We start from the raw sequence: 21,957 nt of genomic DNA on the forward strand, positions 1-21,957 counted from the left end.
TGGGGGCCCCTGAGAGTCCTGAAAACCACCTAGCTGAGTGCCTATCTCAGCATCTGAGTGGCCAGCTTAGCTTCTGGGCATCAGAATGGCCAGTTTAGGCAGGTGCTTCCCTAGGCACTTTGCTCAACATCCGAGTGGCCAGATTTGCAACCAGCTGAGCGCCTAGCTCAGCGCACGTGCGGCCAAATACATGGCCGGAACAGCGCCTAGCTCAGGGCCTGAGCAACATTTGCTAGGCACCTTTCTGGGTGCCTAGCATCCATGAAAATATTTGCCATGTTTTCTGCAGCACAATTATTTGAAATATTAAAAATACTTTCCAGGGTCATACTTTCACTTAATAGGGAGACCTGTTCGCTCGCTCGCTTTTATGCACAGATTATTGGTGCAGGTTTTGAGCGTGGATGCGGCCGCTTATTACATAGGCCCTTACCATGCTTAGGTATGTGCATTTTTCCCATATGTGCGTGGATTTCTGCGTGCAAATCATGTGCATAATTTATGTTTTTTACATCCCGCGGATGTGCGATGTCTATATTGGGTGGGGGTATCTTCAAGAACAGCCAAAGAAAATAAAACTATTCTTGCAAAGAAATACTTTGAACTTCCATGATGCAACTTTGTAGCCTTAGTTTAAAAGAAGCACCATGAGCCGTTAACCCCAGACAGGAAATCGCCAAAGAACTCTGTAAAAACAAAAAGTCAAATAAAAAAGTAAAAAAAAAAAATTAAAGCAGTTTAAAGTCCAGCGAGATCTTTTCACCATACAAAATAAACTCTGCCTGAAGTAGCCAAAGGGGTCTAACTTCGCCGCATAACACTTTATTTGTAATAATGGAGAAAAAAACTATGCATATGAGAACAAGTTAAAAAAAAACAAACTGAGTAATGGAGAACCTGAAAAAGCGCCATTAAACCCCCAGAACGACCCTCAGAAAATAGACTAATTTTGATGTTATGATTCCATTCCAATATAATGATTTGGAGGGTTGCTTGAGAGGCAAAGTTGTTTGCGGAAGAATACCTGGGCCAGGGCGGGGCGGCACACCTCCTTCCTCCCAGTTCCCCGCCCCAATTCCCCTTTCCCGCCTAGGGTTTAAGAAGCGGCGGCGCGCGCTAAGGATCTTCCTTCTAGCTACAGCGGCCCCGGCAGCTCGTGCAGCAGCTTTTGGAACGTTGCCCTGGGACTCGCTGCTGGCTCGAGGGTTGAAGGAAGACGCCACGCTTTTTTTTTTTTCTTCTGCTTCCCCCCCCCCAATTTGCACGCACCTCTTTTTTTTTTTTTGGCCATTTTCGAGCTCCGCCACACTGCGGGGTGGAGATAGCGAAAAGCGATTTTTTTTTTAAGGCTTAAAAACTAAACGTAAAGAAGATGGCTGGCTGGAACGACATAGTCCAAACCTTGATGTCACCGCACACGTGCAAGGACTTGGCAATCCTGGGCCACGACGGCCTCGTGTGGGGCGCCTACCAGCTCGGTTTCCTGAAGAACGTCACGGTAAGTCGAACGCCTCGGCTTCTAAATCTAACGCTCGCCCGGACGCGTGGCTATAAGGGGGGCTTTATTTACTCTTGGGTTTAAGAGCTTGCTTAGAAAGGAAGTCTTGAGTCGCGTCCTCAGAATACCGAGACCCGCTTTCTGTTTCCTTGCCTTCTCTTGAGTCATTTGTAGAACTTTTCATGACTTTAACCAGTCGAAAAGTGACTTCCGGGGAGTGAACGGCTGGCTTTCTTTTTTTTTTTTTGTTGTTGTTGCCTTTAGCCGAACTTTGCAACTCTTATTACTGAAGTGAATATTTGCTTCCCTTAATGTTGATCAAAGGATGACTTCCCCTTTTTTTTTTAAACTTTTTTTTCTTTTTGCTTGTAAAAAAAAAAGTAATGGAGGGCAGGAAGCCGCCCAGAGCGGCCATGTCTCTAAAGAAGGAAGTGCCTGAAAGCTTTGAATTTGAGTTTATAATAAAAGCTGAACTATGCTGGCTGGGCTGCAATCGAAGAGCAGACATAAAAGCCGTGACGGGGGAAGCAGCTGCTTGGATAGCAGAGCAATGACTGAGACCCAGGGGTAGGAAGCTGGCACTGAAGTTTCTTTTTTTTTTTTTTTTTTACTTTCACACTTAGGCGCGTAAATGCACGTCCACGCTTTAAAATGGTCTTATTAAGTCCGGGTGTCGGGCTGCATGCTAAGGAGCGCGAGGTCTGCCCTTCCGGAGCAGGGACTTCACAGGAAGGCTCCCACCTCGGTACAGCACGCCGGGAGCGGATGGTTAGGAGGTGTCTCTCTTGGCCCTGTAAAGCGCCCGGCACGGTGGGGATCTGAGCGCTTTCTGGGCAGACGAGTTGCGACTCTGCGCCTGGGCCCCACCCTTCCTGGTTCTTCAGGCAGGTGGAGAGGAGCGCGGTAAGGGAAGGGCTCGCCTTCGTGTTTGAAGCTGAATGGGCGGGATGAAGCCCTCGCGGGTCTCCGGCCCCTTTGCTTGAGGCGGAAGGCAGCCGGTGCAAGGTTTTGGCTGGCGTTGGCCCTCGGAGCAGGAGGGGAGGGTGCAGAGGCGAAGCGGGGCCTTGCGGACGGGCACCCGCCCCGCCCTCCGCATGGGGTGTAGGTCGGGCAGTGACTCATTCCGGCCCCCCCCCGTTTCCGCTGCCTTTCGCTTCTCTAAAGCGGGGCAGGATGTGAACTCGTAGCCTCAGTGAGAAGGTGGGGGCTGGGGCCTTCCGGACCCCCCCCCAAAGCTGTAAACGTGCGACCGCAGGGGGGCGGGGGATGCTTTTTTTTTTCAGGTCCTGGCGGGGGGGGGGGGGCTGGAGCAATCTTAAAGCTGGCTTTACCCGCGTGGGGTCTCCGGGGGCAGAGCAGGCCGAATCGCTGAAGGGAAACCGACGTGCACTGTTTGGGTGGGGGAGAGAACCCAATCGTCCAGCCCCTTAACCGGCAGCCCCCCTCCTCACTCCCCAATCCAGCTCGGGGACGCGAGGCCTGGCAGCGGCGCGCACTGCTCAGTTACCTCCTTACTGCAAAATTTGCAGGATCTTTTGTGTATTTGGTAAAGGTCAAACCTATGCGTCACCCCCCCCCCCCCCCCGGGCCCGAGATTTTCGGGCCTCCCCGGCTCCTCCCGGCCGGCGCCTTGGCTGCCGTTGACGTGGACTGCCGAGGGCAGCACCGCAGCGACTTCCTGCTGCTGTCTCTCTCCATATTGGGGGAGGTAAATTCTTGTGGCATGAAGCTGGAATTGCATCTGAAAGCCGAGGCAGGCTGGCCTGCAGGAGGGTGTGGCACTTCACCACCCCAGGCATATTTAGGTAGCGTTTGCTAGGATTGATTTAAACAAATGTAAACGTGGTCACCTACTAAAGGCTAATCCTTCCCTTATCCTGGAGGGGGTAGGCTTGGAGCCCTTTTAGCTGACTCTCTTGCTAGTGCCCTGCCTGGAAACTCTTTAACTCCTGGCAGTACCGTGTAGTGCCAGGGTGCTAGAGCGCTCTCGTGTAGTGCCAGGGTGCTAGAGCGCTCTCGTGTAGTGCCAGGGTGCTAGAGCGCTCTCGTGTAGTGCCAGGGTGCTAGGCTGGTTCTGTCTTCTGTAGGTTGTTACTGTTCTAACTTGGGGGGGGGGTGGGGTGTCTTTCAAATTCTGTAGGATTTCTTTAACCACCCTCCCACTTCTGCTTTCTTGATGGGTTTAACTTCTTGCCTTATACTGAGTCAACTCTTTTTTTTATTTGGGACTAAGATGTTCTGAATCCAGTCAAGTATCTGCCTAGGGCAGGTTTTTCAGTGCTCTTAGAACACACACGCAGGTTACCTCGTGTTGATCCTGCAGTCTGGACAGCTTTTTTGGGAGATACTTGAAGACAGAGTCCTTGTGGGGGCAACGGCCTGGAAGGCGGTTGCAGCTTTTCAGTCTTACAAGAGGCAGAACAGAAGGGGTGTTATACCCAAGCTCCCCCCCTCCAGGCAGCTTACAGGGAAGATCCAGTCACCTCTGATTCTACAGGGAAGAGGGGAGGGTGTGAACCTGATGCATACACCAGAGTGAAGACAAGAGTTGAAATCATATGCTTGGGAAATTCCGTGCACAAAATTCTCCATGCTTTTATATTGGTGAAAATAACACAACATACACGAGTCTTTTTTAAAATAGAATACAGAAGTTATTACTTAAAAGATGCAGAGTTTCCCTAGAAATTCACTGTAAGTGGCCCACCCTCTCCCTATTCTCTTGGCCAGTCTCCTACACTCTGCCCCCTCAGGCCCCAACTCCTCCACTTGCCGCTCACCTCCTCATACAGGCTCCCTCTTCCTTGCACACACCCACACAAGTTCCCTTTCTCTCACGCATACACCCTCTCACAGGCTTCCTATGCCTCCCACTGCACACTGGCTTCCTCTCTTGTGGCATACTGGGACCTGCTCCATCTTCCCCCAAATTCTGCACAGAAAATGGGAGTTCTGCATTCTGCAGTAGTGCTGAGTTCCCCCCCCCCCCCCAGGAGTAAAATTGGCACAAGCTTGAAACTTATAAGCAGCAGTGCCAACGACTAAGGCTTCAGCACCGTCCTTGATTGGCACTTCTGCTTTACAAGCTTTGAATGTGTTTAATTCAACCCTTTTTGTCAAGTTAACACAGGATTTAATTTCTGGCAAACTAACTCAGACTGTGTGATCTGCCACACTTTTCCAGGACCTGATGAAGTGAAGCGAGGCTGACTATAAAAAGCGTGCACTTTGATTTAATCAAACACACAACATGAAGTACTGTGCCCTTGGATACTCTGGTAGGAATTTCAGGGGCCTAGAGGAGTGGGAGAAGGTGTAACGTCTAAATTAGGATGCATAGTGCAGTGGCATTTCAGTCTACAAGTCTAGGTATAGACTAAAAGCTGCTCTGCTTGCCCCATGTTGATTGCTTTGTTCTTGGCAAACTTCCCTGGACTTCATGACTAATGTTGGAGGCAGGCCGAGGTCACACCTGCACGTCAGAAGGCTGGCTTGTTGAACTGCTGTCCCCCTCCCAGAATGAGCATTTAGGACCAGCAGAGGGGTGGCTATCCCTAGTGCCACTGCCTAGCAAAAAAGGCTTATTTTTAGCTCACCTGACATAAGCTATGCTCAGGATAGCTTACATTAGACTTCAGGTACAATATGTTCTTACCCTCGGGGCATAAAATCTAAATGCATATCAGAGGCAGCAGCCTTGTCTTAGGTCACAGGGAAGTGTTAACGGAGGAAGATTTGAAACCCATTGCTCTGACTAGGTTGCTCTTCTCAATGTCAGCTCTCCACGGTTGCAGGAAAAACTCCAACCTTTAGCTTTGATTCCTGTCCTTCTAGGCTACCCTACCCTCGTAGCTATTCAAAAGAACGTGCTTTCTAAGTTTCAGAGTAACACTACTGGGTATTGCTGCTGCAGGGCAACTGCTTTGTATGCGGTGGGGGAAAATGTCCATTAAAGTTGTTAGCTGGGGAGAACTGCAGGGTCTATCCTCCACACCAGGGCTGGGTTGCTATATTGTACTTTTGGGGTGTCTCTATCCGTGCATGCTTACTGGAGATCCTGGTGACTCCTTTTATTTATTGCAGGGTTGGCTGCAACAGAAGAGAACCCTCTCTTCCTCTAGGCACTTAATTATAGGCCCCACCAAGTCAAACTCATGCTTGCTGCTTCCAACACTGCATTGAGAAGCAGGCTCTGATATAGATGGGTGAGGGAGGGATTAGCAGCATTGTAATTACCATATATACAAAGGTGTTTAAATGTGTATGGGGAGGATCAGGGATGGGAGGTAACTAGTCAAGATGGGAATTTAAAAAAAGCAATACCTAAATTGTAGCAATTGAGACTCCCTCTTCATGTCAATTTGCTTGGAAAAGCTGTCTCCATATTAACCTTTGGGTGACAGTGTTGCCTTCATGGGTGGCTCATCTAGAGGGAACTTAGTTCCTGGTTTCAAAACATTGTCAGGCCTGATGCAATGTAGTACATGGCTCTGATTGGACATGCGTCCAATAACCCCAATGCAAAACAGCATGTCCAACCGAGTGCATAGCTAATAGTGCTCATAACATGTAAATTCATGTTTGATCCTATTAACTATTTCCCCTTGGCAAAAAGTGTGCCAGACATGCACATTTTTACCCTCAAATTAACAAATACTGCTTTTCTGTAGTTCTTCTGACTTGATATCATGGTGATATTAAGTCTGAGGAACCAAAAAAGAGCCCTAAGTGTACCGGCAGTCAGTTTTGTTAATTGAGCATCCTTTCCTAACCTATCAAAAGCACCAATCTACTCAAACAAAATCCATGCAAACAGAATTGACTAACCATGGCATGTGATCTGGGTATAATTGATTTCTCTGAAGAAGCATATTAATCACAAGAGATGGCTAGAATTATGTATCCTAAAGCATTTGAAACCTTTAATTAGAAGTACTGTACAGAAATCTTCATAATTTCCAACTTAGATTATTGTAATGCCATCTTATTGGGTTTGCCTGCACACAAGACCATTAGTTATTGCAAGATGCCACAGCTAGGGCCTTGATAAACAGATCATATTACTCCAGTACTTGAAGCTCTTTGGTTACCTGTGAAATTCAGAATACAATATAAAAGTACTATGCCTATTACATAGTGGCTGAATGAGTCACTGCATCTTTACACCCCACAACAAAACTTAAGATCTGCAAATAACGGTCTTCTAAATATGTGTGAACTGCACACTTAAGTGAGATATGGGAGGGGGGGGAAGAGCTATAATCTATTGCAGGGCCTAAATTGTGGAACTCCCTACCTTGTGAGCTACAATTGCAAAGATTTTATGGAATTCAAGAAAAACCTCAAAATATGGCTGTTTAAACAGGCCTATGAGTAATGCAAACAGAACTATCAAATATTGTAATATAAGGAGAGAAAGTTAATAGGAAACTAAATGAAATATATATATATCATGAAGTGCTGGAAAGCTCTAAACTTACTTTGTTACACTTTAATGTAAACTGAATTGTTCACAAATTGATTTAGTTTATACTTGGTGTAAACCATGAAGATTGATAGATCAGTATATAACAGATATACCTGGGTGGTGCTCTTATTTTTGGGGTAGCTAGTCAAACAGGATAAAGATCCTGCAAGAGATGGAATGCAGAGGCTTTATGGGTAGGAATCTCATGTCTTTTGGGGAAGAGTAAAGTGATAGCATTTGTCTTGTTTTGGCCAGGTGGATGTAATTCTAAGAAAAAATAAGGGGAGCTAACCAATTTGGCAATACAGTAATGGGGATTTCAATTGTTCCAATAACTGGGTAAATATAACATCAGGACATGTTAGATGTAAAGTTCCTGGATGGAGCGACTGGTTCAGGAACACAGCTACTAGATCTAATTCTTAGTGGAACATGAGTTGGTAAGGCAATAGTGATCTTAACATCAAATTTGAATTGACTGGTAGAGGGACAATACATCTACAACTCTAGCACTAAACTTTCAAAAGGCAGATGTTGATAAAATGAGGAAGATGAGAAATGGAGGTACAGCTACAAAGTTTGTGTAACAGCTGTGTCTAATTTAAAAAGACCATCTTAGTGCAGTCAAGATGTATTAACACCTTAAATGTGGCAGGCCCAGAGACTGCCAGCTTAGTTAAAAGGTGGTGAGGATATTTTAATTAAAACTTCCTTCCAAAAAAATGGAAGGATCCATCAGAAAAAAATAAGCATTAGCAAGCTAAATGTAAAATATTAATGACAGCTAAATTTGACAAGCTGGCCAGAGGCAAACTCATAATAAAAACTTTTAAAATATCTGAAGAAGGGAACTTAGACCTTAGATGATCAAGGGGGTCAAAAAGAAACTTGGCCAGACTAAATTCTTTGCTTCAGTGTTTACACACGATGTTGGAGATTTGTTTTCTAGTTTTCAACAGTGAACCTGGAAGATGCAGTAGACCAGAGTAACACATTACATGGACAGGGTTCTGAAAACACAAACAAAATTTTGGAGCTATTACTAGTAACTTTATCTATCACTAAAATTGTCCACTGTACCTGAAGATTGAAAGGTAGCCATTGTGACAGGGAATTAGACTGCTGCACCTGACTTCAGTGCTGGGATAAATCATAGGAACCATTGCAGAACATAGCCAGCATGGATTTACCAAAGGAAAGCCTTGAAGTGGATAAAGGTGAGCCAGATGTAGTGTTTGGATTTTCAGAAGGTGTTTGAGAGGCTTCTGAGAATTCCTCATGAGATAGGGGGCAATCTACTTTTGTGGATTGAAGACTGATTTCAGCTAAGAAATAGAGATGGTCAGTTTTCTCACTGGAGAAGTGAAACAGTACTTCAGGGATTTGTACTTGGTCTGGTGCTTTTTAACATTTATAAATGATCTGGAAAGGGGAATGACAAGTAGAAGTGAGCAACTTTGCAGATAATTCAGAGTAGCTACATCACAGGCAAACAGTGAAATTGTAGAGGACAATTGCCATTCTAAATGGCAGATGAAATTTAATGTGGCAAGTGCAGAGTGCATATAGGGAAATAACCCATGCTGTAGTTAGGTTTTTTATCTTTGGAGTTACCACCCAGAAAAGACCTAGGTGTCATAGTGGACAAGACATCAAAATAGTCAGCTCAGTGTACTGTGGCAGTCAAAGCAAACCTAATATTAGGAAGGGAATGATAAGACTTATGACATTCTTTGTTGCATCTCAAAGATAGTTGTGCTGGAGAAGGTTCTCCTAAATGATAAAGGGAATGGAACGGCTCCCATGTGAGAAGGTTAGAGGTTAGGACTGCTCAGCTTGGAGAAGACAGCCAAAGGAGCGATGGTCTACAGAATCACGGGGACTAGAATGGGTAAACGATCTTTCAGATAATAGGACTGGGGCACTCCATAAAGTTAGAAAGTGGCACAATTAAAACCAGAGAACTTTCACTCAATACACAATTAAGCTCTGGAATTCATTGCCAGAGGAATGTGGTTAAAGCAGTTCCTGGAGAAGTCCATAAACTTAATCAGGTTAACTTGGAGAACAGCCACCATTCACTATGGGCATTAGTATGAGATCTAGTTAATGCCAGATAACTTCTTCTTTTCTGTATTGGCCACTGCTGGAAACAGCATGTTGGATTTGAACTGTCTGACCAAATATGGCAACTTGTTATCTTATGACTTAGCTCACATTAAGACTTTAACTGAATGAAAACAAGGGTTGCAAATTCCCAGCAATATAGACTTGATCTAATACCCAGCTAATCTAGCCTTAGTGTTCATTTGGTTTGCTATAGGCAGAGACCTGGCTGCTTGCAGCAGTCTTTCAAGATTAAGCTAGGAAATTGTGGCAAATTTGCATAACTGCATATTTACAATTTTAAATGCAACTACTATCTAAAGTCACTTTAATTGTGTGGTTCTTACAAGAAAATGGATCTTAGGGCTGGAGGGGACCTCTTGTGTGCAATACTACGCAGGCTTTGTTGCTGTCTGTACCTTTTTGTATGCTTTTTATTGTATTCAGCTGCTGTTTGAGTGCAGACATCTTTCTTATATCCTCTCAGAGGATCCAAGGCAGGGATAAGGGGTTGGGGACTCGAGGGCCAAGAGGAAGGAATGATTCACTCCCCAGACCCTGGTTCTGACAATTTCACCAATCTCACTTGCACAGCACCTCAATCCCCTCACTCTTGCCTCTGTTCCTCAAGCTCTTCCTGCTCCATTCCTATCTGCCCTCTTGCTTTTTCCTGTCCATGAGCAGTGCAGTACCTTGGGCTGTAGCTTCAATTGCCTAGGGTCACTGTTTTGAACCCCACAGGACACTAGTGCTTCATGGCAGCAGAGGATCCCACTGTCTGCAGCTGCATCTCAGCACCTTTTTGTGGCCCTTCAAAATGCCACAGGCTTAGTCAGATTGTAACTTGTGGCTTCCCTACGCCTCACCCCCACCTGTATGCTGCTTACTTAGTAACACAGTAGATAAAGACCAAATGGCTTGTCCAGTCTGCCCAAAATCTCTGTACCTGTTACCTCCCATGCTCCCCTTTTCCTTTCAAACATCAGCAGTATCTAGCCCATGCCCTCCTGAAGCCATTTACTGGTTTTTGTCCTTACCACCCCCTCTGGGAGGGCATTCCAAGCATCCACTATCCTTTCTGGGAAGAAATATTTCCTGATATTGGAGTTGTCCCCCTTAGTTTCATTTTGTGACCCCCCCTAGTTTCCTTTCCAGCAAAGGCTGGTTTGTGCTTCAATACCTTTCAGGTATCTCAAGAACTGTTATATCCTCTGCACCTCCTGTCCAGGGTAATACATAGTTAGGTCCTCCAATAGACACAACACCATTTTGGTTGCCTCTCGGTCTCAGGATTGACACGGTACCCAGGTGAGGTCTCAAGGACCTGTACAAGGGTGTTATCCCTGTCTATGCAGCCCAGCATCCTTCTGGCACTGGCTATGTCCTTATTACCTAGCTTTGCTGCCTTCAGATGGCCACACTGTCGCCTCAAGATCCTGCTCTTGGTCTGTGCACATCAGTCTCCCCACCTCCCCCATTGCATGCAGCCCTTTAGGATCATCACATCCCGGATGCATGACCCTGCACTTCTTGCCATTGGATCTCAGCTGTCAAAGCTTCAGGAATGATCTTTCCGAGCTGAGGGCCCTGCAGAGGCAGGTCTCTGGAATGTGTGCAGAAGAATTCCTCCTCCTGGGATGGGGCCTGCCACGGCTTGTAAGGGTCCTGCTTAGGACTGGTTTAAGTTCTGGGGTGGTTTTAGCAGCTTATGTTCTCAATCTTGCTTGCCTTCACTCTTCCTGGATGAGACTGTTTTTTTGTTTTAATAGCCCAAAGCTATGTGGCGTTCACCCTGGTGTTGAAAAAGCTACCTAGCAGCAGTTTGCATTAAACTAGCAACCAAACCTGCCCACTCATTGCATAGGTAGTCTCCTGCACGAGGGTTTTATTAAGTTAACATGGAATTCATAAATAGCAGAAGCAGCTTCAGTATATAGGAATCTAAACTGGAAGGGGGTAACATTGCTGTTTAATGTACTTCATTTGATCCCAGAGCCCTAATTAAGAGGGGCAACATTATAAATGGAAAACATATTTCAGAGACATATTTCCAACTCCCTGCAGCTGCATATAAGGTAAAAAGCCAACATTTTTTAATGCAATAGCTACAAACTAGAGGCATAGAATGAAACCATAGCACAGTGGTCTTGTGACCAGATGTATGTTGGCATTTTTCCTCTTGATAACTGCACTGTGTACTTCATTACCACCACCTTTAGAAAAGTAACATGCTTTTTAAGTTCAGATGTAAAACTTCTGCATGCATGCAGCTATTATAAACTCATTGGGTCTCTATCTGCCATCATATATTGTTACTACGTATGTGCTGGTTCGCTTGCTGTAGGTGGGTCACATGCAGACTCTAGTTGGTCCAGTAGCCCTTTAGACAGCAGAAAGCACTTAAGTGTAACTATTCATCTGCGTTCTGATGCTGTACTGCAGATGGGACAGATGCGGTATCCTCCTAATACATGCATTTTGACTTGTTTAGGAAGAGACTTGTATTCAGAATTATAATTCTTTTATTAACATGGATTATTACAAGTTATAAGCATTTTTATAAGTATATAGTTTGTATAATCATCTTGTGCTCAGCTATAAGTATTAAAAAGCACAACCTCTTTGCAACACCAGAGAAATACACACGCTGCCTCCTGTGCAAAATAGAAACAGTATATCATACAGATCCCACAGATGAGGCTTAGAATGCCCACAAACAAGCAGAAAAACCTTCTGCATAATCCTGAGAAAACAGGATCTATAGCAGCAAAAGTGTCTTGCCATTGGGCCAGAAATGCAGTTTGATAGGTTTTGGTGCACTTTTGTACTGTCTTAGTTACTAAATTGTAAAATGCGTTCCTGGAAACACGTCACCGGTAGCCGTCTGAATCTGACGTAGACTGGCAGTGCTACAGTAGTGGTGGGGAAAAGGGATCATAAAATGTTCTTGTGCTCCTTGAGCAGATGGAGCCCTTACTTTTCCTGAGAGGTTGAGGAAGGGGCAGGGAAAGATGTTGCAGTGCACTTAACTTGTGTCCTCCCCCACCCCCCTTTCTTTCTCTCTCTCCACAGCCACAGGAAGTGACAAAGGTATTGGGAAAGGATCGTGACAGTTTGCTTATCAATGGCTTCTGTTTGGGTGGTGAGAGGTGCTCTGTCATCCGGGACTTAATGCAGGAGGATGGTACGCTGGATGCCAGGACGAAAAACAGTGAGGGGGGCACAACCTATGCCGTGTGTCTCAGTAAGACCAGCAAAAGTGAGTAGCATTCTGCACTGGCACCGTATGGAGCCTTGGCTGTTGGATAAGTGTTTTCTATTGTGGCTCGTGTTGCTGCAGTGTGGTAAGATGTTTTGTTTTTTTTTTAATTGCCACCCTGCAGTAACACGTAGAACAGAGCAGATACGAACCTAATGTGACTAGGAGTACTTAGATAAATAGTCATGCTTTTTAGATTCACAATTACTGTTATAAGTTTGCCTTGTCATGACTCTTTTTTTTTTTTTTTTTTTTTTTTTTTTTTTTTTTTTTTAATACCTGTCTGTAGGTCACTATGCTTTATGCAGCCATATTTACCCTCTGGGCTGTAGGATGTTGGCACTTAAGTAGGATAAATAATTTTTTTTTTTTTTTGTGGGAATCTCCCAAACAGGAGTTGAGACATTTTTGCTCTTTCAGATGGAAGTTACTTTGGAAAGAGCAACTATTATCATAAGAGCTTTAGCTCTGTGCCCAGCAGCTGATCTTATTTGATCAGAATGGCAGCACCAAGGCCTTTAACAAACTTGTTATCCAGGTCTTTAAATACCTTTCTAGCCTAGCCAATGGAGGGGTTCAACTGAGGTTGCCAGGATCCTGGGGTCTGTGCACAAGCCTGGTTGCCAATTCTATGCTAGCTAGGAGACCCCAGCATTCTTAGATGGCCAAGCTGGCCCACCACATGGGCATGTTAAGCAGTATCAGTGGCTTCAAGTCCTGAGGATGAAGAACTCTAGCTTGTTGGCTAACGGTTTAAGGCAGTGGTTCCCAACCTTTTTATCAGAACACCTGAGATGACTCTCACATGTGACACCCATTGAACACATGACCATCATGGGACTAAATATAAACATACACTGCATCCACAGGAATCTCCCGCTTCCTAACAATGAGTGCAGAGCAGAACTAATATTTCTCTGTACAACTCACCATATAAAAAAGATATTCTGATACCTCAATAACAGCATCACAAACTCCCTCTACTACCAGGTGCTTTGTAAAATTCAAACAAACCTCACTCTGTACATGTGTCAAACCTGTCATACCTCAGCAGCAGTTCACCACCAGTGCAATATCATACTGAGAAAATACAACAGACTGCTACAAATCCCTACTTGCTAGTATAGTACCTCATCTGTCACGCATACAGAATACGGACAGACCTACCTTCACCTAATATAGAATAAAATACCACTGACTACAAATGCAGTAACAAACTGGAATGGAAGCCCCAAGAAGGCCACCAGCATGCTGTGCAAAACTGGAGAACTAGGAACAAATTTCCTCCTACACTAAATTTGCATTTCTTCTGATATGGCTTGTAACCCATAACTTCTTCTCCCAACTACTCAGTCATCCCTTCACATTCTCATATCCTTGTCCAACATTTCCAACACCCCCACTTCTGCATCCTCTTCCCTGACCTCCCTTCTCACTGACCCAGCCCCCACACCACCATCTCTCCTCCCTGCCCAGCACACTTCACCCTCCTGGTTCCCAGCCAGCATAAGTCTTCAGTCCAATCAAGTCTCCCTCCCACTTTACCAGCAGTGGATCGAGAGTACACACCTCTTCCTCTTCCTCATGCTCCTGCTTTCATGCCCAGGCCCCATGAGGTGAAGAGAGCATCTGCAGCCTCACTGCCAGGCAGAGGAAGATAAAGTCAGGGTCCTGCCAGGACCATATGAACAGAAGTGGATATCTCACTCTGATCTGGGTGAAAGGAGGAAAAACCTCCCACTGAGTCAGGAAAAGAAGGAAGCACTTCCCAGAGACCCAGACTGAGGAAAGAGCAGCCTTCAATCTCATGTGTCCTAGTATACATGTTGAGAATCACTGGTTTACAGTATTCTCAACAGCTAATGCAAATGCATCAAAGGTCAAACCACTTGAGCATCAAATTCCTGAGTATAACAGTTACTCATGTGGTTTATTTTATAGAGAAGGTTCCCTTCTAGAAGGGAGCAGTTTTTATGAATTCCAAATATAAGTCAGACTGAAAATGTTTGCTAGCCTTTATTCATAGCTTTAAGCTACTTTTGAGTCAACTAGTCACTGCTTCAGTGTTTTTACAGTGACCACTACACAGAACATACCTGATCCCAAAAAGTCAGTAACATGTAGAGATGTGCATTTGTGTTCACAGTACACATGTAGGTGTCCAATAGAAAACCTACACATGTACTAGATGTTGAAACAAATGCACATCCCTAGTAAAATACATACTCCAGGGACAGTTCAGGAAGTGCTGCACACCGACATGCAGGAGACCTGCATTTAATTCTTCAGTGAAGCTTGCTGCAGAGACAGCATGCATGGAGGTAGATCTGTATACTAGAAGCAGAGCATGCAAAAATATACCTCAATACATATTTATTGCAGATATCATCATGAAAACCAGACTGGTCCTGTCTTGGAGTGCCACAAGAGTTGCCTATTCAATGTTAAGCCAATTAGCTTGGGATTCTTGAACTCATCACCAGACTAAGCTATTCTCTTAATGTAGAGATGCTTTCTCTTCACCTCCAAGGCTTCTTCCAAGTAAATGCTTGCAGTCAGGATATTGGGTTAAATGATCTGATTTTTCTGCAATGGATCCAGCTAGTGATTGCACTTGGGACAGGATTTTTCCCCCACAGTTATGTATATAGATGGCTATAGATAGCCCTAAAAGTGATTAGGGAATTACTTAGCCCATCAAAAGGGTTCACAGGAGGGGCAATGGGTGAAGTACATGGCTTGGACCAGGATCACCCAAAGGAATACTTCTGCACTATGAGTTGGGGGGGGGGGGGGGAGCAGCAACTAAATTCATATTGCATCCCAATAGTTTACGGGGCTTGTAACATCAGCTAGAACTATTTTGTAGTTGGGCTTCAGTTCATCCAAGAGTGCAGCAACAGATGACCCTAGAGGAAATGGGATGAACAATCTATCCACATTCAGAGCATTGCTTATCTGTAGCTGCTGCAACAACTTCTGAAGTCTATGCCACCCAAGACTGGCAGGTCCTACAAGGACCATAAAGCCCCATACAGGTCAAGCTTCCAGCTGTAGGGAAGAAGCACCATTGAGAGAACTTAGACAGCCTAAGGACGGTGCTTGCTGCCGGCTTCAGTTTCCTCCTTTCTCCTTCGCCCCTGCAGGGTGGCCTGGAACAGTTAGGCACCGTGTACCAAATGTGGCTGCCTGAGGCCCCCATGTGACTTTCTGCTAATCCTACAGGATTGGGATAAACAGCACCTTTAATCCAGCATTTCACAAACCTATACTTCAGAGGATAAGCAGGATGGTAGTCCCTGCACATGGGCTCCATCAGATGGAGCCTGGTATGGAGTTTTCTCAGTTTCCAGAACTTTGACTTGGTATATGAGCATGTCCTATAACACACATTCATGTGGGGGTCCCTCTTCAGTCTCTCTTTTTCTGTGGAGCTGTTGTATTGTAGTTTGAGCTCTTGGCTTTTTCTCAAACTTGTGGGAAAACCTTTCCCCCACTCTGGTTTTAGAGACCAGGTTCCTCCTGTAGCCTCCTTAGCTAGGTTTGTTGGTGTTTAGAGTAAGTTGTCTATCACAGATCCCTCATGTGTCCTGCCTGGGGGCATCATGTGATGTCCAGGGTTGCTACACTTGTACCCAAATGACCCCAAAGATGTCTTGCCTAACTTGACAAGATGGAAAAACTCTTCTGGTTCGAAGTTCAAGCCTTTGACTTCAGCATCAGTAGTGTTGTCAGTGGGACACTAGTTCAGTCAATGGTACCAGACTGGCCACACTTGGTAGTCTCAGGTCAAAGATCTGGTTCCTAATCTTAAAATCTGCACTCGGAAAGACCATGTTAAGCACAGAGGGTAGCTGAGGAAACATCTGCACAGATTGCCTTCAATGCACTGGCTCATGCCATGATGCCCCTGAAGTGACCCCATGCTGAGGAGCACCCATCCTAATCTATGCCAGTGGTCTGTAACAGAATCCACTGGACCTGGTGTCACCCACCAATCTACCTCTGGGATCAGAGGAAGAATTGGCCACCCTCCTTCCTCCCAGTTGGTGTTGGCTTCAACTTTCAAGGAGGAGCTGGAGCAGCAATATAGGGCATCAATCCCATGGTACTAGCACCATCCCTGGTCCTGTCTGCCTTGGAATGGCTCAAGTGTTGTTGGCCCAGCTGGTCCTGGTTTCTAAGACCATTGATGCCCAATGGGGCACCAATGCTTCCCCAACTGATCATCTCCTATCACCCGCTCCTCAGAGGAGGAAGCTCTGCCTAGATCAGCAGAGATGCAGCCTGCTACCCCATCCAGCTTGGCCATAGCTTGCATCAGCTTCTGGACAAAGACTGAGCACCCAGGTTCCATCCCCTGTTGATTAGTGAGAATGAGGGCCCCTGTGATCCCTGGGGATAACTGGAGTTCTGCTCTGAGGGTCTCCCCTCAGAACATCTCCTGCAGAAGAGTGAGGGAGCTCCCTGCCAGAGGATTTATCCTCTGCAGGTTTTATGAGGTTAATAGTAGAGGAGAATGTCCAGCACAAGATGTTGGAGATCTCCAGTTTGTGGAGCATCCTAAAGAAATTGTGGCAGTTCCAGTGCATGGTATTCTTGAGCTGCTGTTGAGCATATGGGAACACCCCCTCACAGTACCTCCTGTTAACAGGAAGGCAGACAGGGTCTACCTTGTCCAGAAGGCTACCAAATTCAATAAGCATCAGCTGTACCACCAATTGGTCACAAAATCCACCCTCAAGAGGGCCAAGCATGCTTGGACCCATTCCTCAGCCCCCCATGAAGGACCACAGGGTGTTAGATGCTCCTGGGAGGAAAGTATTTGTTGGCAATGCTTATTGCCCACATGACTTCCTACCAGTTCTACATGAGCCAATACTTGTGGGACCTCTAGCAGGACTCCCTCAAGTCACTGGTGCAGAAAACAGGTCCATGTGACCTACAATGTGTTTGAAATAGCAGCAGGGGGAATTGGTACCCACAGAATGGCAGGGCTGCAGGCCTCTAATCTCCATCCAGTGGCTCAAGAATTGCTGACATCAATGTACTGGGGAGAAACCCTTTGGAGATAGGGTGAGGGCCACCATGTCCTCACCCTAACAGCGCTCTACGAGCACTTCAGACCCTTTCTCTTCATCCAGGAGGCTGGCAAGGCAGGGGTGGAGGTACAATCCACTGCACCCTCACTCACAGCTGTGGTGGTCTATCGGAAGGCCCTAAGAGTTCAAACTCACTTTGTGAGTAAATGGTGCTTCTAACTCTTAATCTAGAAGCCACCACTGGCCAATTTGTGTTTTGTCTTCAGGTTCTGATAAGATAGCTCCCATTTGGAGGTGGGGGAAGGAGCTTGAATATGTACTTAGTGTGTGTGCCCAAGTATCATCACTGTATTTCTGGGGTATTGGGCAGCTGTGCATATGGCTGAATGGTCACATTCAGTGCATGGATCCTGCCAGACATGGGATGTTTGCCTGACCTCCCAACCCTAGCTCTCTAAGGCTTGTAATGGCTGTGTAGAAACCTTTTATTACATACTCCAGTGTAATTTTTTGAAAACAATTATTAAATATAAGGAATTGTATACTTTTCACTCCATAAGACATTTCCCCCCAAAAGAGGGGGGAAATGGTCTGTCTTATGGAGCAAATATAAAAATTAAATCTAACTACAACCCCCCCAGACCTGCCAAAATTCCCTGGTGGTCCAGGAGTGATCTCCTGCACTTGGGCAATCAGCTGCCAGTAATCAAAATGGACAGACAGCCCTTTGCCCTTACTATGTCACTGGGGCTGACCAATGGCACTGGTAGCCCCTGTGACATAGTAAGGACCTCTTCTGAACCACCAGGGACTGGGGGGGTTCCCACAAGTGTTCTGATTTGGGGAGTGGACCAAAATGGCCCTCCCCAGACCCAAAAACAAAATGGGGACAGTTATGCACGCCTCTAATTTGCTCCATAAGACAACACAGATGCCCAGGGACAGAGCTGGTTTAGCACAACTCTCTTTTTTTTTTTTTTTTTTTTTTTCCCCCCCCCCCCTCTGAATCCTAGGTGTGTCTTATGGAGCAAAAAATATGGTAGTTCAAAAACCCTTGAACCCCCCCAAATTGTCAAGTTCAACACTGTAAAATACCTTGACTTCATCTATTGTTAAATATGTATTTTGACCAAAATATCCCCCTGACAAAACTATCAAAACAGTGAACTGTTGGGGTTCACTTCAAATTGTATAGACCATAACTATGGGATACATTTAAACAGGTTTTGTATCTAAGATGTGAGGGGTATTGTCAAGAGTCATACAAATTAAGAAGCCACATGCAATAGTTTGGGTTCTCCTTTTGTTAGATACCATCTATGGTTTTATCTGTCTGGAATGAAGGTGTGTGTATATTTTTATACTACGTTGAACCTTTTGACAATTTGGGGTTTGAGGGTTTTTTGAACTAAATAGTTCTTTATTGAAAAATCATTTAAATTGATTTAAAATTAAACCAAATATGTAAGTATTCTGTACCTGATTTTTGGATTTGTTCTGTAGTACCTTCACTTTTCTATTATCTTTGTCCTTTTTTAAGCTACGGCACATGCATCAGAACCACCTTCTATAATAGAATTGTCACCTCAGAATCTTAGGCTAATATCTGCCTCCAATTGGCTTAAATCAGAATTTAAAAAACCAGCAATATACAAATCATTTGTTTTTATATAGCCATCACAGGTAACAGTAACAATAGCATCATTTTAAAGTAGCAATGTACTTTGAATCTTTCCCCATTCATTCTAACACTTCATTCACTTTTCCATCTCCAATGTTGACAACTAGACACTTAGTTTGCAATACTACATTACTCAATCAGCTGTCTCTTTTTCTTTTTTTTTATTCCTCAGTGATGCAGGTCTGGCAGCATGATATCCTGGTGGTAGGCTAGAAATAGGGGCGCTGGGTATACCTAAACTCTTGCCAACACTTGGTAGCTTGCTCTAACCCAAATTCCTTTTTGTATTATGTTTTAATTCTTTCTGCCTTTACCTTTCTTCCAGCTTTTAAGCTTCCCAAGTTTTTACTCCTTGTTAAATGTAACTTTGCCTTATTCACCTCTTGTTACTTACTTTTATTTATTGCTTCAGTTATACCCTTGTTTTATGTAAACCGATCCGATATGGTTATTACTATGAAGGTCGGTATAAAAAAGTGTTAAATAAAATAGTTCCTAAGCTTAATGGATTTCCTTTCAAAATGTAATCTAACACTAGCTATAAAGACTACCAGTTTATCCACCCATACCTTCTCTAAAGGCCTCTGTTCTAATACTGTGTACCAAAACATCCATTGCAAAGTCTGAAATCTTCCCAAAATTGCTTATTGTCAAACTTCAGTCTACTAATGTCTCTTCTTTTTTCTTCCTCAGCTCTAGTGTGTGCAGTTGCCAAGGAAGGGACCAGTGGAGGAGTACTCAAAGAAGCAGTTAAAAAAATAACTCTATACCTGCAGAATTCAAATTACTGATGGCCCTGCTGCCAGCTCCTTCTTCCCTCCCTGACCCCAAGCTGCTCCTCTTGCTTATCCGATGCAGTACTACTGAGCACATGTGGCAAAACACAAAAGGCAGGCACATCTATAGGAATCCTGGGCACAGCTGCTTGCTTCCTCCCTACCGTCTGTAATTTTGTCAGAACGAACTCCCTTCAGCTGCCAATGTATGTCCTATTCAAGATGTGGTGGTTTTCTAGAATTTATATTGGAATATAAAAAAAATGCAAATAAAAGTTTGAAATTCTAAAGCTTGGTGTGGTTAGAAGCAAGGGTATCCTCTGGTCTTAACCAGGAAGGTGGGATGTCTTAACACCCTACCACAAACATACTCACATGGTCACAAGGCAAGCCACACTATTTTATATAACTTACTGAATTAGCTGGGAGACCAAACCATGAGTTACAATCAAGTGAGGGAAGACTTAAAACAAAGTCATACAGAATGATTAAGCCATGGTGTCAGCTTCCATAACAGGTCTAACTTCATAAATCGTTCACTAAAGATTGCAAATTAGACTGCAGAGGCTCATTCAGGAGCCAAGGAGAGGGAGCTATTTCAGATTTAATCCTTAGTGGAGCACAGGATTTGGTGGGGCCACTTGGCAATAGTGATAACATGATCAAATCTGAACTAATGGCTGGAAAGGGAGAACTATGTAAATCTACATCTCTAAAACTACATTTTCAAAAGGGAAACTCTGACAATGAGGAAAATAGAAAAACCAAAGATGCAGCTGCAAAGGTTTAAGTGTACAACAGGCATGGACATGGTTTAAAAATACATTTAGATTGCACATCTCTAACCTTTAATGTATGGAATACATTCAATTTTCAACATAAATTGCCATGCTGGGTCAGACCAAGGGTCCAAGCCCCAGCATCCTGTTTCCAACAGAGGCCAAACACTAAGAAGATCCCATGCTACTGATGCAATTAATAGCAGTGGCTATTCCCTAAGTAAAATTGATTAGTAGCCATTAATGGGACTTCACCAAGAACTTATCCAAACCTTTTTTGAACCCAGCTACACTAACCATATCCTCTGGCAACAAATTCCAGACTTTATTGTGAGTTGAGTGAGCATTTTCTCAGATTAGTCTTAAATGTGCTACTTGCTAACTTCATGGAATGCCCCCTAGCCCTTCTATTAAAGTGTAAATAACCAATTCACATTTACTGGTTCAAAACCTCTCATCTTGGAGTCCTCTTATCATACACCCAGCCATCTCTTCTCCACACTGAACAGCCCTAACCTATTTAGTCTCCTCCATAGGGGAGCTGTTCCATTCCCCTTATCATTTTGGTTGCCCTTCTCTGTACCTTCTCCATTGCAACTATATCTTTTTTGAGATGTGGTGACCAGAATTGTACACAGTATTCAAGGTGCGGTCTCACCATGCAGTGATAGAGGCATGACATTTTCCATTCTATTAACCATTCCCTTCCTAATTACTAACATTCTTTTTGCTTTTGACTGCTGCAGCACACTGAGCCGACTATGTTAAAGTATTATCCACTATGATGCCTAGATCTTTTTCCTGGGTGGTAGCTCCTAATATGGAACCTAACATTGTGTAACTACAGCAAGGGTTATTTTTCCTATATGCAACACCTTGCACTTGTCCACATTAAATTTCATGTGCCATTTGGATGCCCAATCTTCATCTTGCAAGGTCCTCCTGTAATGTCACAATCCACTTGTGATTTAACTACTCTGAATAATTTTGTATCCACAAATTTGATAACCTCACTCATCTTATTCCTTTCCAGATCATATATAGAAATGTACAGATTCCTGAGGCACTCTACTGTTTACCCTTTTCCACTGAGAAAATTGACCATTTAATCCTGTTTCCTGTCTTTTAACCAGTTTGTAATCACAAAAGGACATTGCCTCCTGTCCCATGACTTTTTAGCTTTCTTAGAAGCCTCTCATGAGGGACTTTGTCAAACACCTTTTGAAAATTCAAATACACTAAATCTACCAGTTCACCTTTATCCACATGTTGTTTAACCTCTTCAAAAAAAGCAGATTTGTTAGGCAAGACTTCCCTTGGGTAAATCCATGTTGACTATGTTCCATTAA

The 21,957-nt window shown here is 44.3% G+C and overlaps 1 protein-coding gene across 1 annotated transcript; it reads left to right on the forward strand.

Moving 5' to 3' along the window:
- Positions 1–1,109: 1,109 nt before the first annotated feature.
- PFN1 (profilin 1) lies at positions 1,110–20,119 on the forward strand. Its single transcript, XM_029580238.1, has 3 exons — positions 1,110–1,498; positions 12,144–12,330; positions 19,747–20,119. Exons 1-3 carry the CDS (start codon positions 1,373–1,375, stop codon positions 19,842–19,844), a joined length of 411 nt encoding a protein of 136 aa, XP_029436098.1. The 5' UTR covers positions 1,110–1,372; the 3' UTR covers positions 19,845–20,119.
- The last annotated feature ends 1,838 nt before the right edge of the window (positions 20,120–21,957 follow it).

The sequence above is a fragment of the Rhinatrema bivittatum genome, chromosome 16, assembly GCF_901001135.1.
Source record: "Rhinatrema bivittatum chromosome 16, aRhiBiv1.1, whole genome shotgun sequence".
Classification (NCBI taxonomy): domain Eukaryota; kingdom Metazoa; phylum Chordata; class Amphibia; order Gymnophiona; family Rhinatrematidae; genus Rhinatrema; species Rhinatrema bivittatum.